The sequence below is a fragment of the Rhinatrema bivittatum genome, chromosome 8, assembly GCF_901001135.1.
Source record: "Rhinatrema bivittatum chromosome 8, aRhiBiv1.1, whole genome shotgun sequence".
Classification (NCBI taxonomy): Eukaryota; Metazoa; Chordata; class Amphibia; order Gymnophiona; family Rhinatrematidae; genus Rhinatrema; species Rhinatrema bivittatum.
Window position 1 is genome coordinate 135,159,638 of NC_042622.1, and position 19,894 is coordinate 135,179,531.

The 19,894-nt window shown below is 45.3% G+C and overlaps 1 protein-coding gene across 1 annotated transcript in view; it reads left to right on the forward strand.

The window, feature by feature from the left end:
- Nucleotides 1-19,894, forward strand: part of NPDC1 (neural proliferation, differentiation and control 1) — a 126,030-nt gene that overhangs the window by 31,892 nt on the left and 74,244 nt on the right. Inside the window, exon 4 of the mRNA XM_029613509.1 lies at nt 10,192-10,337. Coding sequence (XP_029469369.1) covers nt 10,192-10,337 — 146 coding nt within the window. The remainder of the gene's footprint in view (nt 1-10,191; nt 10,338-19,894) is intronic.

Genomic DNA, 19,894 nt, shown 5'->3' on the forward strand with positions numbered 1-19,894 from the left:
GGTAAAACCGGTGCAGAGCCCACATTAATTGCATTAGCATTTTATCCTGTAGTTCACTTCAAACATTTCTTTTTTTTTTTTTTTTTTTTTTACCTTCTTTCTTTCCCTAGTTTATAACCACTCTCCAAATGTACCCAAGTAATGCACGGTCCCTCTCTGGCTAAGGACTGGAGGGACATCTCTCTTTCAAAACTAACCCGCACCTTTCTTGCCTCAGCTGTCCCGTTCCCCCCCCCGTGCAGGCACAGTTTCAATAAGGTTTACCAGCATTAATAGGAAGCATCCAATTTAGAAGAATTGGTGGCGGATGAAGAGTTCTTTTATTTTAAATAGATTTACAGAAAAAAGAAGAAGAAAATTATTTGAACATCAGGTGACAAAAATTACATCAAAAGAAATTTACGAACCTTTTTGTTAGGAAAGTAAATAAAGGCAAGTGTCACAACAGGCTGCTATGATTTTCTAAAGAACTAGCTGAAAGTTAAAGGGCTAAGGTTTATTGTTCATAAACCAGGAGAGATCAACTTAGTGCAGTGTCACGGGAACATCCCAAGACCTGCAAGAGAAGAACAAACATGTAAAGCAACCAAAACAGTTTCTTAAGTGATTCCTTTTTTTTTGTTTGTTTTTTTCTTCAAACTGATTGAACTGATAGAGGAAGAAACTTCAGTTCAGTTCACAGTGAAGCTGTCAGTGGCTGCTGTTAATCCCGGTGGGCAATCTAATGCTCACACAGCAGATGGGGTTACGATTCCGGCTCACAGTGTCGTCTTGAAGAAGATAGCACTAACGGGTAGAGATGTGAATCGGAACCGGAATCTGATCGGTTCCAGTTCCGATCCAAATCTTAAAATTTTTATTGCCCAGCCCGATTTGAGTTCTGATTATCGACTGCGGCCGATCCGATAATCAAAACACCCTCCCAAACCCCCCAAAAAAGGCCCCTGTGACATAGTGAGGGCAAAGGTATGGCCCGAGTGCAGGAGATCACTCCCGGACCCCCGCTGGACCCCCAGGGACTTTTGGCCAGCTTGGGGGGGGGCCTCCTGACCCCCACAAGACTTGCCAAAATCCAGCGGGGGTCCAGGAGCGACCTCCTGCACTCGGGCTGTATTGCCAGTATTCAAAATGGCGCCGGCGTTACCTTTGCCCTCACTATGTCATAGGGGCCGACGGTCGGCCGACGGTGGAGAGACTGAAAGAGTCCAGATGGTAAGGGACCTAAGGCCATCTAGTGACAAACTGAAGGGTTGGTCACACATAATAATAAGGCACAGGAGCGACCTGTTTTTAGCTATTTGTTTATTAATCTGATTCTGCCATTTGAGAGCAAACCATTACAATTATTGGAGAAGAATAGGGCAGGATAGGGGTCAATTGTCTTAAAATGAAGGGGTGGTCACCTTTGTAACAAAGTGGAAATCTGAGAGGTTTCTTGCTGCATTATGTTACTTTGTAATATGAAACAATACATAGTGATGGATCCATGCTGGCTCTCTACGTAGGATGGACAAAATTCAAAAGATGAAATGCAGGGAGCTTTCAAAATAAATTGGCCATCCCATACAAAAGAAAGCTGAAATTGTCAACCCTGAAGGCAGGCTGTATAGCTATAAAAGCATACACAGGAATAATAGACTTTTTAAATAGCACAGCACTACCATGATTAAAGTTCCATGCTTTGCCTTCTGTGTTATTGGGCATTTATTATTGAAAATCATTTTTAACATTTATAGCCTTCAGTGCATAAAAACATGACAAGCGCATAAAATATTTACTCATTTTTAGTGCACTGTAAGTTAAGCATTCATTTTCCCACTGGCAAGGTTGAGGGAGGGAACTAAAGTATCTTGGTGTGGATGTATTAAAGCAATAGTGGTTAGATTCACAAAATAAAAGTAAGACCTGCAACCTTTCAGAAGAACACAGTAGCAAATAATTTACCTGTCGAGCCCCCCTTTGGCAGGAGGTATTCTCTATGGGAAGGATACAGAGTGCTGTTTTGTACTTTAGTGCACATCTATGCAGTGTATTTGTTTAAAACAGCATTTGGAAGACCATTTGGAAGTTTTTACTGTGCAGCTAGATGCTGCCTAATAATAATTTATAAAATGAGCTACAATCACTAATGTAAGAACATAAGAAATTACCATACTGGGTCAGACCAAGCCCAGCATCTGTTTCCAACAGTGGCCAATCCAGGTTAGAAGTACCTGGCAAGTACCCAAACACTAGGTAGATCCCATGCTACTGATGCCAGTAATAGCAGTGTCTATTCCCTAAGTCAACTTGATTAATAGCAGTTTTATTTATTTATTTAGAAACTTTTATATACCGGTATTTGTGGGGACATCATACCGGTTCACATAATAACTGCAAGGTTGGAAAGTACATTTCAACAGGGATAGTAACTGGGCGTGGGGATAACCAATAGGCAGAATGAAAGATAGAAAACAAGAAGGTCATAACGAGAGCAGTTAATGGACTTCTCCTCCAAGAACTTATCCAAACCTTTTTTAAACCCAGCTACACTAACTACACTAACCACATTCTCTGGCAACAAAATCCAGAGCTCAATTGTGCATTAAGTGAAAAAGAATTATCTTTGATTAGTTTTAAATGTGCTACTTGCTAATTTCATGGAGTGCCCCCTAGTCCTTCTATTATCTAAAAGAGTAAATAACTGATTTACATAGACAATCCAGTGGGAGCACTGAGAGGAGAGAATCACCTTGCTGGTGGCTGGAAAAAATCAGTAAGTACTGCTTGGAGAAATTTTAAAACTTAAAATTATTGGGGAGAAATAAACTATTGGGGTATATTATTTAGTGTGTTTTGTTTTAAATAGGTAGTCAGAAAGTCAGGCAGCAAAGAGAAGTTTGTGTGTTTCTATTTCCCAACCCTCCCAGCCCTAGCTCCTCCTTTATTTTATAGGCAGGAATCATTCTCACACTTAAAAAAAAAAAAATCAGTCTTTTAACTTAAACTCAGAAATTCCCCACACCTTATCTGGTAGGTCACTACCAGGAATATTAGTGAATACACTAATTTAAAGGACCCTAATTGTACGCAATCCTTTACCCATAGCAACCTAAAACTTAACTAGGAACTGAACAAATTTAAGATGAAGGCAGCAGTTCAGCAGCAAGAGGGGGGCCTACCAGGCTTTTGCATAGAGTGTCACATGTATGATTTTTTACCCACCGGTGAGAAGTTGTACATGTGCATACGATGCAAAGAGCTCCTGGCTCTCAGAGAACGAGTCCGACCTCTGGAGGCTAGAGTGGCAGACCTGGTGGAGCTGAGGCAGACAGAGAGGTATATAGATGAGACCTTCAGGGACATAGGAGCCAAGTCCCAACTCCAGTCTGGCATCCCTGGTGCTGCCTTGGAGGAGGAAGGTCTCATGATCGGAGAACATCAACCTGGTGCAGCAGGAAATGATCCTGTAGTAAGGACCTGCTCTCCAGGCGGTGCATTGTCCTCTCACACTGAGGATGTGTCTCCCTGGGCTTCTGCCAAGAAGGGAAGGGTTAGGTCGGCCGTCAGAGTTGGTGAACAAATTACTAGGAATGTAGACAGCTGGTGGGCGTGAGGACCACCTGGTAATATGCCTACCTGGTGCAAAGGTGGCTGACCTCACGTGTCACCTAGATAGGATTTTAGACAGTGCTGGGGAGGAGCCGGCTGCCGTGGTACATGTGGGCACCAACAACATAGGAAAATGTGGGAGGGAGGCTCTGGCAGCCAAATTTAGGCTGTAAGGTAGAAAGATTAAATCCAGAACCTCCAGGGTAGCATTCTCTGAAATGCTCCCTGTTCCACACGCAGGTCCCCAGAGGCAGGCAGAGCTCCAGAGTCTCAATGCGTGGATGAGACAATGGTGCAGGGAAGAGGGATTCAAATTTGTAAGTAACTGGGGGAACCTTTTGGGGAAAAGGGAGACTTTTCCGAAGGGATGGGCTCCATCTTAACCAAGGTGAAACCAGACTGCTGGCGCTAACCTTTAGAAAGGAGATAGAGCAGCTTCTAAACTAGAACAAAGGGGAAAGCAGACAGTTGCTCCGCAGCACATGGCTCGGAGGGAGGTATCTTTAAAGGATATTAATGATATATTAGAGTTAGGGCATCCCAACAGAGAGGTTCCTATAATAAGAAAAGTAGTCCAAGTGCCTATAATTAAAAACTCACCTGAGCTATCCCTGTCAACTGAAAAGCAGAATGTAAATACAAACAAAAACTCACTTTGAAATGTTTGTATGCTAGTGCTAGAAGTCTAAGAAGTAAGTTGGGAGAATTAGAGTGTATAGCAGTGAATGATTACATAGACTTAATTAGCATCTCAGAGACATGGTGGAAAGAGGATACCAATGGGATAGTTCTATACCGGGGTACAAATTATATCACAATGACAGAGAGGAACATCTTGGTAGCGGGGAGGCGCTTTATGTCCGGGATGGCATAGAGTCCAACAGGATAAAGATCCTGCATGAGACTAAATGTACAATCAAATCTTTATGGGTTGAAATCCCTTGTGTGTTGGGGAAGACTATAGTGATAGGAGTATACTACCGTCCACTTGGTCAAGATGGTGAGACTGACAGTGAAATGCTAAGAGAAATCAGGGAAGCTAACCAAACTGGTAGTGCAGTAATATGGGAGATTTCAATTACCCCAATATTGACTGGGTAAGTGAAACATCAGAGCATGATAGAGAGATAAAGTTCCTGGATAGAATAAAAGACAGTTTTAGGGAGCAATTGGTTCAGGAGCCGATGAGAAAGGGATCAATTTAGATCTAATTCTCAGTGGAGTGCAGGATTTGGTGAGAGCGATTAAGGTGGTGGGGTCGCTTGGCAATAGTGATCATAATATGATCAAATTTGAATTATTTACTGGAAGGGGGACAGTATGTAAATCCACAGCTCTAGCGCTAAACTTTCAAAAGGGAAACTTTGGCAAAATGAGAAAATTAGTTAGAAAAAAATTGAAAGGTAAAAAGTATGCAACAGGCAAGACATTGTTAAAAATACCATCCTAGAAGCACAGACCAATCATGTATTCCATGCATTAAGAATGGTACAAGGAAGGCAAAACGATTACCAGCATGGTTAAAAGGTGAGGTGAAAGAGGCTATTTTAGCCAAAAGATCTTCATTCAAAAATTGGAAGAAGGATCCATCAGAAGAAAATAGGATAATTCATAAGCATTGATAAGATAGGCTAAGAGAAAATTTGAAAAGAAGTTTGCCATAGAGGTAAAAACTCACAATAAAAACTTTTTTAAATATGTCCAAAGCAGAAAGCCTGCAAGGGAGGTCAGTTGGATGATCCAAGGGGTTAAAGGGTTAGAGAGGGTTAGAGAAGATAAGGCCATCACAGAAAGATTAAACAATTTCTTTGCTTCAGTGTTTACCGAAGAGGATATTGCATAGATACCCGTTCTGGAGAAGGTTTTCATGGGTGATGATTCAGATCAACTGAACCAAATCACTGTGAACCTGGAAGATGTGATAGGCCTGATTGACAAAACTGAAGGAATAGTAAATCACCTGGACAGGATGGTATGCACTAGGGATGTGCATCGTTTTTTTGATGGATGAAAATATCGTACGATATTTTCTAAATCGTCAAGTATCGGGGGTCCCCAAAAACGATAGGAAAACCCCACAAAATCTTCATGTGGTATTCTTATCGTTTTGGGGGGGGGGGGGGGAGTGAAGAAAGGGCACACAGAAAAAAAAACCCCAAACCCTCCCCGACCCTTTAGATCTAACTATTTACAATCCCCCACCATCCCGACCCCCCAAAACTTTCCTAAAGTACCTGGTGGTCCAGCGGGGGTCCCGGGAGCGATCTCCCGCTCTTGGGCCACTAATCAAAATGGCGCCGATGGCCCTTTGCCCTTACCATGTGACAGGGGCTATCGGTGCCATTGGCCGGCCCCTATCACATGGTAGGAGCAATGGATGGCCTGCACCATTTTTTAAGATGGCGCCGGCCGTCCATGCGCCTACCATGTGCTGACTAGAGTTTGCTGCTATCACTTGTTTGTTTACACTTGTTACCCCTGCAAACAGCATCTTGCAATCGCAGCAACACAAACAAGTACCGGTAACTAAGGAGGCAGCCAGTGGAATGCAGAGCCATACCTCTAGCTGTCGAATTCCTCCTAAACTGACACTTTTTAACTGATTGGTAACATTTTCAGTTAGTGCGTACTAACTCCGAAAGTAGGAAAACATGAAATAAATACCTCCCAAACCATTTAAAAAATGAAATCTATCAGATAACGACATGAAAAAAAAAAATCAGTGCACATCCCTAGCATTTAATGACTGTTACAGTATTTTCCTCTGCATGCCATGAGTTGATTATTCCCACCCCAGCAATGCCCATTTTCCCCCACTTCCTTACCTGACCTGCTGCCATTTGGGAATCATAGAGCAAACAGAATCCTAATAAGTTCAGCAATTTCTATGTAAAATATATTTATTTTTCTTCTAAGGGTGTAATGCAGTATGAAATAACACTGTACACCCACAGATATATTTCTAAATAATGATACTTAATAATTTGTATACCACCACTGGATGTATGCAGTGCTGTACGATGGTGTTAAGTGTTCAGGTAGGATAAGCCCCTTCCCCAAGGAGCTTACAATCTTAAATGGGTACCTTAGGCAACGGGAGGAATGTTGGTGGTAGAAGCGGGCTTCAAGGGCAAAGGGTTTGAGCCTTGGTTTCCCTGGTTCTCAGCCCATTGCTGTAATCACTAGGCTGTGCTCTCCTGTGTGCATTAAAGACCATGCCAGTGATCTGTCTTCCATAAAGCATTTCCCTGTGCACATTGGAGACCAGCTGGTGAGCACTGGTGGGCACAGAAATGCTGGTGAAAGGGGGGTATTTTCTGACATAAGGCCTTAGACATGAAACAGGAATACCACTAGCCTGGTTCCTGTTGTGGCCCCGATTGCGTCCGTGCCCACTTACCCCCGCTCCGGTCTGTGGCCGGAATTGCCGGGCTTTAGGCCTGCTGGCCGCATGGCTGCGGCGTCTCCATGAGGGAGACGCCGCCGAGGCCCGATGCTGGCTCCGCCCCCACGCTGCAACGCATGCGTGAGGGCAGAGCATTTAAAGGTCCAGCCCCCGGAAGTGCTGGACCGCCCCCTGGATGACGTCAGACGCCGGCACAGTGCGTAAGCCGGCATCTGACTCCTAAACGACGCCTTGCAACGAGGTTCCTCTTCAGAGTGTCGAGTTGCCGTCTGTTCCTGCTGACCTCGCTGTTCCTGCCTTGACCTCGGATCCTCCCTGTGTTCCTGCCCCGGCTCCAGCTCCGGCTGATCCTCGCTTCAGTGACTTCCTGGTTCTTGACTCCAGTTCGCTTCTGACCTGCCTTGCCTGCCGCCTGCCTCGCCCCTCGGACTCTCTTTTCGTCTCATCTCTCGTTGTCTCCTAAGTCCCAGCGGTCCAGATCCCTACAGGCTCTTCCTGGGGGGATCTAGGACTTCCAAGGTGAAGTGGTCTTTGGTGCTTCAGCTTGATTCCGCCTCCCGGCCTGTCCACGACGGAACCCCCTGTTCCATCAGGCCGGCCCAAGGGTCCACCTCAACTCACTACCGCAACAGTTCCTGTGCAACATTTTTAGTGAAAGCAGAGGGGCCCTGAAGCCCGGAGGAGAATAAGGATTTCTGAACTCTGATCGTGAGTCTGTTAAAGGTGGTTCTGCTTTTATGAAGAAAGACGCCTTCTGTTTGGCTCTGGGGAGGAGGCACGTTTTTTCTTTACGTAAATCTCGCTTTTCTGGAGAGCTGTTATGTCATCTGATTGTAAAACCGACAGCAGAGATGTGACAGAAAATGATCCGAGCATCCAGGAACTTGTACAAAAGACAATAATGAGTAAAAGATTTCACAAGTGTTGAGATGCTATTCCTGAGAATTTGAATGGCTATAATAGCACAACAGCTTCAAATAATTCACTCCCCCTCCTCCCAGGTGCTTTTTAACTCTCATCAGCAATTAGCTGGCTAATTACACTAAGACTCTAAAAGGGAGGGGAGGGGGAGGTTAAAGAAGATTCTCTGCCGACTTGCTTGTGCACCATCTTGGTCAAACCCCCACAGTGCATTATGCTCAGCATGGTTTGGTAATCCTCCCCCATGTTTTCCCCACCTGTTTTTGTTTCATCTGATCTGTTCCTCCTTCACTTTCTCCTACAGTGTGCAAGTTGCAGACTCCAAGATGATGCATCTTAATTTTATTACACTTTGCCTGTCATAGATTTCTGAGTCAGTCCTCCTATGTTCTTCTAGAGTGCACCTGGCGGCAACAAAGGGCTCTCATGTGCACACATTGTAGGGTACTGAAAGGAGCAGAGCGGGTCAGAACAGTGCCTAATGGGTGTGTGCACACCCCAGGGCAAAGTATTCACACATCACCCACTTGGCAGATATAAGAGAGGCCCCAAAATGGAACAGCGAAGCTGCTGCATATCCTGGTTCTTGAGAATTCAGGACTAGAATAGGTGTCTGGTTGTCTTGAAAGACAGGATAACACAGGTTTGCTGCAGATCAGGATGCAGGTGTGGTGTTGGTTGTGCGGAGAGGGTTCATAGCACTGGGAGTGGCGGGGGGCGGGCAGACCTCAGGTCCAATGGCAGAATTGTATGATCATTTCATCAGAAATGTTAAGTCCTGGGGAGTGGAGATGGCGATAATTAGAGATTGTTTTTAATCACAAGATGCATTAGACAGTAGCAACCAGATCTAAAAAGAAATCGTTGAGATTCTGTAGTGCTTGTTGTCATTTCGTTTTCATTGTAACCATTACTATTCAGAAATTGGCTGTTCTCAACTACAGATCTCAGTGCATTGTTGTAGTTGAGTTGAGGAGGGAAACTTATAATGTGCTAGAATTCACACTTCTATTATTATTATTAATAATAATAATACTATGATTTTTATTTATATTCTGTCTTTCATGATACAGTGTTGGGTTTGTTTTCAAATTACTATCAAACAAAATGCCCCAAATAATGGTTACATGACAGCCGAGGCAGGCTGAGAGCTTTGGAGCTCAAGAGAATAATACACGTCATGCCAGAGAAGGAATTGCAAACATTTGTATTTATTGTTCGTGTTGTGCTATAATGTTCCCACCCATGGTGCCAGGGGAGCGCTGCTTTTTCTTCAGTGTGTTAAATAATGGCAGGCCACATCACAAAGCCTCCAGGCATGGGCCATAAACATAGGCTGGTGCTCAACAAAGCGGAAATTTCATTCATTGATTTTGAGAGGTAGTGTGGAAACGTTTCCCCGGTCTGCCTATATCAAGCGATTTAAAAAAAACAGGGGGTGGGCAGGTATTGGAAGTGGCTGGAAACATTTCCCACAGTTCTTTTTCTAACTAACAGAAAACTTTGTTTGAATGTACTTAGGCATATGTTTAAAATTGCACTAGAAGTCCTGCATCTTTTCAGACACCACTTTCACCGTTTTCTGTACTTGTTAAATGTACTTGCCCATCAACAGCAAATTTACTGATGGTTTGGTGCTTCTTGTGTTCAGAAATTTTCTCTGGGCTGCACTTGGACTTTTCTGTCTGCCTTGGTAAGAACCACACCTGGCCCTTTCTTTGACACGCATGCTGCACTTCTTGTGGCAAAAGTACAGGAATTTTGTGGTAGCTGCACTAACCCTCCACCAGACACCAAACTCCTAGAGGAAGTCTGAAGGAGCCGTGCTGTGAGACGGTGTCGGAGCCCAAAGAGACGCAATCATGCAGGTGTTCAGCAGGTACTGAGCTAGTCGCTGGCCCTGCACTAAAACATCAATAGTACGAGCATTCTTTTCTAGTTATGAGTATGGGCAACTTCCCTCTTAATAGAAGGAGGGCAGAGATTTATTTTAAATTCAGTAGATTGCACTAAGAGTTGATCAGCACAAGTCATTGAAACCTGACTTTGAGGACCAGATATATTTGTGTGTGGAGGAACTGCAGTAAGATTCCTGTACGCTGAGTCTGATGTGGTAGGCTTTCTGGTGAAGGTCATCCGGTGTTCCAGGGCCATCAGGGAAACTGCATGAATTAAAATGTACAGCTAATAACAGCAACAACAGTGTCCCTTCCATAAGAAATAGAATCCCTGCTGGCTTTGATTGCATTGTGGTGCTTTGTTTTATTTTTCAGGACAGGCTGACCAGGTCCTGGTTAGGGATGTAGATCCAGTTTCCCCAAGCAAAGCCAGGCAACAAGCCCATTCAGGCAGTGAGATAAAACCAGTCCTGAAAAACATGGAGCTGGTAGTTAATTATGCCTATGAAGAGTGGCTGTGGGTTAGATGGGGTTTGTAGGCCTACTATGCGTGCTTTGAGGTATCCAAAGCCATTAATGCTTTGTTTGTGTTTTAAAATTCTCTTTTTTTTAATTGACTCAGTTGATCAGTCAAAAAGGGATGGTTAAGATCACCTTTTGCCCTCCCTACCCACAGAAAAAATAGTTGAATTGGTACAGGCATCAAATATATGAGCAGTCATGCCAGACACAATAATAGAGAACATAGTAAATGATAGCAGAAAAAGACCAATTGACCCATCCATTATGCCCAGTGATTCTGTCCACATTTCTAAGGACACCTCCCAGCCAGGGCTGGTGCAAGGGGATTAGGCGCCCTAGGCACCTTCTGCCTTGCGCCTGCACCCCCCTTCATCACGCCACCCTCACCCAGTCATGCCCCCCCCCCCATCGGTCACGCCCCCACCCCCACTGGGGTGCACGAGCAATATGGGGTCTCAGGCGGCCACCACTAGCGGTCCCACATGGCTTGCGCCCCCTTATGGTCAGCGCCCTAGGCCCAGGCCTAGTGATTCTTCCGGCCCTGATCCCAGCTACCAACCGTAGAGCATGACTGCTTATAGAATATCTCTCCTTACTCAGGATGATCGTCTTTGGCTTCCTTCTTTGTAGTCCACTGCCCCGAGTAGAATCATCAAGCCTTCAGGCTTAGCTGCTGTCACATGCACGATGCTCTTACAAACATTCGTACATTTACTCACCTTTCGTACAAAAAGTGAAGAAGCTGGGAGAGCGATCTTTATTCTGGGGAGTTTGTTTTGGGAGGGATTATTTGATTATGGGAAAGGGGAATGAGTGTGGGCTGGAAGGGGACTTGGAAGAGACAGGTGGTAGAAGGTGCGCATTTACTAGAAGCAGGGAGCTTCCCATCAAGCAGGAATTGGCGTGAATCACTCGGGTGGATAAACGATTACTGGCAGTGAATGCACCAAATCTCAGCCAGTTTATAATAATGATATGCCCAAGCAAAAGTGGGTGGGAGAGACTGGGACTAGTGGAACCAAACACTAAGGGGTAGATTTTAAAAGGAGCGCGTGCGCATCCATGTGCACGTGGTTCCCGGCGTGCGCACATGGACACGCCGATTTTATAACATGCGCACGCCAGCATGTGTATGTTTATAAAATCCGTTGGCCGCGTGCACATGCGCGCCGGATTTTAAAATCCGCGCACACGTATGGGTGGCGCGCAGGGAGGGGTGAATTTTAGTAAATTACGCGTGGCGACGCAATCGGGCCTTCCCCAGTTCCTTCCCCGTCTGCTCCAAATTTAAGGAGTAGACTGGGAGTGAACTTTCCTATCCCTAACCCTACTCTTCCTACCTTTTCCCCTCTCCACCCCGACCCCTAACCTAACCCTAACTAGCCCCATTTTTCTCTTTTGCTCCAGAGAAGCAACTTCCGTGCACCAGCGGCTAATGGCCATTGTCTCGGCCGGCCTCCGTCCCGCCCTGCCCCTCCCCACCCAGCCCACACTCCCTGCTTACCCCGTTTTCAGGCCCGGCACTTGTGCACGTATCGGGACTTACATGCGTGGCTGGGCCCTTTTGAAAATGTGCATGCAAGGCCCAGCCATGCGCGTAATTCCCACGTTTTACGTGTGCGGCCCTTTGAAAATTCGCCCATTAAAGGTGTGCATCAATTAGGGGATGCTTGCCCAAGACAGGCTCGTGCTTGCCAAGCGGATTTTAAAAGCCACCCAGCTACATGCATATCTCCTGCAAGTGTGTGTACAAGGGGTGGGATGTAGGCATGGTCTGGGTGGGGCATGGGCACTTCAGGGCTTGAACTAGAGTTGTGCGTGCCCAGAACCCCTGCCACATAAGTTTACTTCTGCTATGGAGAAAGGTGTAAGTCATAAAATAAAGAAAACGAGGCAGATCTAGGGGATTTTAAGGTTTGGGGCTAACTGGGGTGGGGGGGGGGGTGTGAAGGCTATTAAACTAGTGGGGTTTGGAGGACCTCTCTCTTAACTGGTCAAACTGGAGACAATCTGGTAAAACTGGGAAAGGCATCGGCGCACACCCCTTTTAAAATCCCCCGACTTATGCGGTAGAAGCGAGATTTGCGAGCCTATGCATGCGCTGACTTAAAATTCAGCACACACGTGCATGCGGCCAGGCTATTTTATAACATGCACCATTATACACACTATAGCTGCGTCCCTGCGCACGGGCCGACGTGTGCGCACAAATGTTGCGCCCGCGCACTGATTTCAAAGTTACCGTCTGTGAGCAGAGACATTAATGGTCTGCCTTCCTCTCGCTCTCTCTCTCTCTCTCTCACCCTCCACCCCAAACATCTTCTGGAGGTAATTATTTTCTTTCAGAGCCCATCATCAGACAGTTTTCTTGATTAACATATGTTATTGTTTAGTCTATGGTCATATTACATGTATATATTGTTTTTATACTTGTGTATTTGCTACTGATTGCATTTTATTATGTTATGATCCATTTCGAGCTCCCCAGGAAATGCAGAATATAATTGCAAACTCAAAATAATTAAACATAGCCCAATGTCGCAAGGGAGAGGGAAACACAGAATAATACAGGGGTGGCCGACTCAGGCCCACAAGAGCCACAAACAGGCCTGGTTTTCAGGATATCAACAATGAATATGCATGAAATAGGTTTGCATGCATTGCCCCCAGTGTTTGCAAATGTATCTCATGAATATGGATTCTACCTAGTTTGATGGTTTGGAGGAGTTTTGATACTTAAAGAAATACTTAAAATTGAAAATAATGGAAGAATTTGCATTTTGGTTACTACTAATAATATTAAACCCTTAAAATTGGAATGAAATAATTTCAGCCATTTTCAGTAAGCAGAAATGTTTAACCATTTTACCAGACAATAAAATATAATGCATGAGGTATTTTTTGGTTAATTTTATTTTTAAATGCAACTTTCAAATAAATTTCAAGATTACATTTGAGAAGAAAATAATTAGCAAATGAAAAATAATTGCTTTAAAAAACATAAAAAAGGAAATCAATCCTTTCTTAGTGTCCAGGCAGATGAATCAAGAACAAGTGGGTTATGCACCTCTACCAGCATGGAGACAGAACAAACTGACGTCACAGTATATATATATACCCCTGCAGTGACATCATCCTCCCAGTATTCTTCGTCTCCAGCATGCATCTCCCTACTGGGGATTGCTTCATTTTGAAAAAAAGAAGTAAGGAAAATAAATTTGCCCCGCTCTCCTGCGGTGATACGAAATGGTCCCTCCCCCAGTAGAGAATTCCTGGAGGTGATTTCCGTGGTCCCTTGGTCCGGTAGCTGGTTTTTCAGCCGGTATGGACTTAGCTGTTTAAGCAGCTGAAAGGCAGCGGGTGCAGGAAGCCGAGCACTGCGGTGACGGCACATGCCCTCTTCCCCCACAACCGGAGATCGTCTCTGTACTCAGCCAGGTAAGGCTGAGCTCAGGTAAGTTTTTAAGTTTAAAAAAAAAAAAAAGAGAGAGACTGAGAAGGAGGGTTTTTAGTGTAGGGCTTCCTCCTTCCCCTGGTCTCCGTGCTTGGTGCACTGTTCCAACAATCATCCTGCTCAGTGGGAGGTCGAGGAACGTCAGCAGCCTGGTAGGTTGAGCAGCCTCTGTGGCCTTGGCCCTGCTCTGAAGCTCTTTTGCTTCACATTGCGTGGTAGGCCTTAACAGTGTTTTGCACACATTTTTTAGGCTGCCCTCTACAGGTTGTCAGTTTGGTGTGTGCGTCTAGCTGTGCGCCCAGGTTGTACGTCCAGTTTTTGGACACTTAGTTGGCTTTTGTAGTCTATGCATCCAAGCTAAGCAGCACCGTTAGTGGCTGCACGCTTACCTGTGCACACAAGTTGTACCTTGCTGTGCGCTTAAGTTTGTGATGCTTATCCTAGGGAAGCCTAAGTCTTAGATGCCTAGGTGTGAGACGCCTAAGTCTTAGATGCCTAATTTTTGGGTGCCTAGGTTGGATGCCTAGAATTTTTGGACGTCTTAAAAAAACAAAAAAAACCCAGCTAGATGAACATCTCCAGTCAGCACTCAACTTCTGTCGACCATAATGGCCCCTATACCTAAGAAACCTAAGAGCCTTTCTCTTTGCACCGCCTCTCATATTCGGGCATCTCAGCCAGGAGTGCCCGCTAATGTGTGCCAACACTGTTTGGAGGCTCAGGGAGAGTTATCTTCCTCTAATTTCATCATGCCTGGTTCTTCCCAACTGGATATGGGCCTGGGTAAAGATGTGTCAGGTGGGGTGCCTGAATTTGGAATTCCCCTAACTAGTTCTTCAGCAGGGGAAGGTGGCTCAGTAAATATGCCTCAGGTCCCTCCTGGTCTGGATGCTTCTACATTTTCATGGGTAGAATTTTTTCCAGGGGTTGCAATCCTTTCTTCAGGCACAGTCTTCAGCCCTGTCCAATGTCTCCAGGGCAGAGTCGCAGGTAGGAACCTTTCCAGGACCCTACTGTTAAGTACCGGTGTACTCCTAGAGCGGCAGCAGGACTGCCCGAAAGAGATCCAGATGGCTCGGATGATGACACCGATCCCGACTCTCTTGAGGATGGTGAAATTCTTCCAGGATTAGAAACATATAGAACTATGCTACAGTTTTTTCATAGAGATGAACTGCCAGCTCTGATTTCCCAGACCTTCAAAATGCTCAGGGTTCCTAGGGCAGATTCCATGTCTGAGCCAAAGAAAAATCCCATTTTGGTTTCCTTGTGTAAAGTCCCTTTTTTTTTACCCCATGATGGAGGTCATTGAAGAATTGATTGATCTTGAGTGGGGTGCCATAGAGGCTAATTTCAAAGGGGGTCGAATTTTGGAAGGCCTGTACTCTCTGGATCCAGTAGTAAGACAGCAATTACGTTTTCCAAAGATAGATGCACTTGTGTGTGCGCACTCTCCAACTAGACCACTATTCCTGTGGAAGGGAAGAGTGGCCTTGAAAGATGCTCATGATAGAAGAACTGAGACTATCCTTAAGCAAGCATTTGAAGCAGTGGCAATGACCTTGCAGATCGCTTCTTGTCGTTCCTTGGTGGCTCGCTCTTGTTTGCTTCTCTCCCAGGAAGTCGATGACTCTGGGGTACACTCCAGGGCAGTTATGGAACCAGCTGCTGTCTTCTTGGCGGATGTGGGCTGTCATTTGGTCTGCACTTCAGCCAGAGGGGTGGCTTCGATAGTAGCAGCCAGGTGTCAGTTATGGCTGAGAAATTGGTCAGCCGATGCGACCTCTAAGGCTAACCTCACCAAATTGCCCTTTAAAGGCTCGTTCTTATTTGGTAACAAGTTGGAGAAACTGGCCAGTAAGTGGGATGAATCACTGCTTCCTTGTTTGCTGGAGGATAAGAAGCAGATGCCACGCTCCTTTAATATGAGAGGTCGTGCTAGAGGATAGAGATGTGCATTAGAAATGTGGTTCATTTATCACGAATTTCAACGAAATTGCCTAATTCGTCGTGGGTGGGGAGCCCCGAACCCCGAAACTGATTTTCCCCGAACTACGAGGAAAATTAGTTTTCCGGGTTTGTATGGGTTTGTACGGGGGGAGGGGCACATTTTATTTTTTTTAAATAAAAAACCTCCCCAAGCATTAAAATTCACTGTAATACAACCCCCCCCCCCACCATCCCGATCCCTCCCCAAGACTTACTAACATCCCTGGTGGTCCAGCGGGGTCCTGTGAGGGATTCCTCCCTCCATGCCGTGCCGTCTGACTTTCGGGCCTGCCTCGCATGAAAATGGTGCTGATAGCCTTTGACCTACTATGTCACAGGGGCTACCGGTGCCATTGGTCAGCCCCTGTCACATAGCCATCAGTGCCATCTTGTGCTTCTACCATGTGACAGGGGCTGACCAATGGCACCGGTAGCCCCTGTGACATAGTAAGGTCAAAAGCTATCGGCGCCATTTTGATTACTGGCAGCCGACGGTCCGAGTGCAGGAGGTCGCTCCCGGACCCCCACTGGACCACCTGGGACTTTTGGCAAGTCTTGGGGGTCCCTCCTGACCCCCACAAGACTTGCCAAAAGTCCAGCGGGGGTCCGGGATACTTAAAAAAATAAAAGTCCACAAACAGGTGCTACTTTTTTATTGGACTCACTGAATGCATTTGTGACAGCTTTTTTAGAGCACTACTCTCTTCAACAGATCCACGCTGCGAGATCTCCTCTGATATGAACCCTCTGTGCCACTCTTTATGGTGGGGAGGGGCCATCACGGCAGCAGCAGCCACCTTTTCTGTCACCCCGGGATTGAGGAAGTGCGCCTGTCCGTGATGGGCCAGAGATTTGAATATGACTCTCCTGTGCTGCAGCCTGAGACACAGGACCAGCCTTGCTGCTTATCATTTTAAAGTACATTTTTCCTTGACTGGTTTCAGGCTCCAGCTCTGTGTATGTTGTACCGAGTACCAGTAGCTTCAACAGGATGATATTTAACAATGAGGGGATAGTGTCAGAAGGAAAGAGGATGGTCAGGTGTATGATCTTTCTACTTGTAACCCCTTCTCCGGTTCAGGAGCTAGGAGGACAGGGACACACAAGGGTCCCGGGGGCCAATCCTTTACCTTTCTCCCACTCCAAAACAGTCCAAGGGCCCCGGGACAGAGTTATTTTTCCAGTGGAGGGGAGGACTAATCCTCCAGGGCCCAAGATGGCTGGGGTGACTCTCAGCTTGTTGCCCTGGGAGGGGAACAGATCTCTGTCAGGTTCAATGGATGTAAGTGCCACAAAAGACTCTGGAAGCTCAGATTGAGTGTCCAAAATTAAATCTTTGTTGTCAGCGTTCTTAAATAGAAAATTGCCACTGCTCACATCAATTCTTGATTTGAAACAGGTCAAATTTATAGTCTTCCAATTCATCTGTACAAGAGTCTCTCAGCATTAGGCAGGGAAAACTATCACCATCTGTGGATTAGACAAGTAAGGATTCCAGTTGGGCAGAGTGTCCTTAGATGGGATGGAAAACCCTTTCCAAAAATATCGATCGGCAAAAAGAATTACAGTTTCTGCACAGTCTCCTCTAAGTATTGGGTGTCCTCAGAATAGAAATGCAGTTCTTATTCACAGTTCTTTTCTTCAGTTATCTCGATCGTATTTTTCATAGGAGAAGTCCAGAAGCAGGAACATAGCAGCTTTCTACAGATTTTTCCCTCTTCAGGCAGAAAGGATGGCTAAAAACGGCCTCCTGGGAACTTAGAAAAAATCTTCACACAAAGGTAGAAAAATCTGGACTCCTCTTGCAGGGGACGTCACCAGTAGGAATCTTCCCTGCCTCCTGATCTAACCTAACTGGCAGATACCCTGAATTCCTCCAGCCAGGAGTACCAGGGCTGTCACAGGAGAAAACCCAAAAAGGCAAAAAAAAATCCAAATATCTTCTTCAAAAACAACCAGCACCCAGGCAGGCACTGATCCCCGTCCCATTAGGGTATTGGCGCAGACTGTGTCACCCAGTACCCAAGCAGGGGAACAACTCAAGGAAAACTCTCCTACTCTGTCTAACTCATAACCACAATGCCACCCCTAGAATTGCTGCAGCCTGCTTTTATAAGCAGCAGGGGGGTGGCCATTCCAGCAACCTCAGTGGAGGAGCTGTTCATAAAATGGAGCACCCCTCCCTCCACTACTTTTCCTATCCTTCCTCACAGGGTTGAAGACCCAGGGACTCATTGTGATCAACCCAATGGCTCATCATATTTATAGCAATGCGCTTTTCTTCTTGTTTTATAAAAGGTGTTGTAGAGAAATTTTCATTGGAAAGAGTTTCATCACCTTAGTAAAACTAGTCTATGCTGCCTGTTCTTCTGAGCTTTTGTGGGTCTCTGGAAAAGGTGAAGAAAATTAAAAAAAAAAAAAAAAAAGCCAATGCTGGATAATGAACTGCTCAGAAAGCTCATTAATGAGGATGAACGTAACTGGCAGCCTGTGAAGTGGGCTAAGGATGTCAGAAGTTCACGTCGCTCGCCGCTGTTCCTCACCACTGGTTCAGTGACAGATGGGCCCTGAGTTCTGACCTTCCCCCACCAACCCACCCCTGTCTCACAAGCTATTGATTTCGGGAGTGAGCTGAGATGCTGTGCTGAGCCCTTAATTACACACTGTGCCGCCGGGGGTTGTATTCTGCATGACAGGTGTGCACGTGCGCAGATGTACAGTTGGCCTGGAGATGAGAAGTTAAATGACCAGTGTTACCTGTGCTCCACCTCAGTAGGGTTGCTAACATTAATAATTTTTTCTGGATTGTATAGATTTTTGGGGTACTGTACTGAAGAAAGAAAGAGGGCTAAAATTTTCAGAAATGTCCTGATTTTTAGCCCTCCAGCTGCAGGTTGGCACTTGATTCCCCTCTTCAATTAGATGTGTGTATATATATATATATACTAATATATATATATATATATATATATATATATATATATATATATATATATTAGTGTATGCTTTGGTAGCTATTGTATATTCGATATGTGTTGGATATTTTATTTGTTTGATTTATATTCTGCTTTTCAGGCACTATAAAATGGATTACATTCAGGAACTATAAGTATTTCTCTATCCCCCAGAAGGCTTACAATCTTCCTAGATTTACTAAACCAGGATATGGCTATATGTGCATAAACAGCTGTTTATCACACAATATACCCATATTGTAGCAATTTCACAGTTTTTTTAATAAAATCCCCCTATTAAAATTAGCTGCTTTGTATGCATTTGCATGCTTAAAATGTCCTAATGCATACAAAGCAGCTAATGTATAGGCAATGCACTGCAAATAAAATAACACTGCTCACTTAGAAAAAAATCAGCCGTTATTTTAGCATATTTCAAAGAGGTGTAGTTACTTTTTTCTGGGGACATAGGGCTGCTAACATGCATCCTGATGTCCCTGGAAAGCCTCTTAAAGTGGCATGAGGCCAAAAGATAACTACCCTTCCCAGTGCAACAAAATCCTCTCTGGGGGGTCTTGGCAGATCCCTGCCCATTCCCCAAAACCTGTCAAGGTGACCCAGCCAAGTAAAATAAAAAAGAAAGAAATGTTGCATGGTGCCACCCCACCCCTTACCAAACTCCTCATCTTAGCATAAAATGTGGCCCTCCCTACCATAGCGCCCCCCCCCCCCCCAAGTATCCAAAGTCTCCCCCACCCCCAGAGCCCTCCATTCTATCAATAAAGTCCCCAGTATCTAGGGTTCCCCGCCCCTCCCCCCAGGCCTGTCCCTCCTTGTTTCAAAAAATCTTTGGTAGTCTAGTGGTGGCCCTTGGACTCTCCCCCCCCCCCCCCCCCACCTTCCCCCTAGAACCCTCCTTACCTTTAGAAGACTTCCCTAGCCCTGGGCCAGTCAACACCATTTTCCAAAGGTCACAAACAGTACCAGTGGGATTTGAACCCTTGCTTCTCTAGCCACTGAGCTATTTCTGTTTTATGCCACTTACATAGACTTCAACCCGTGATTTAATCAGAGGCCTAAAAAATATTACAAAACCGTATTTTGGCTCCTGGGCTGATAAAAGCAAATCTTTTTATGAGTAAAGTAGGTCTTTTCTTTC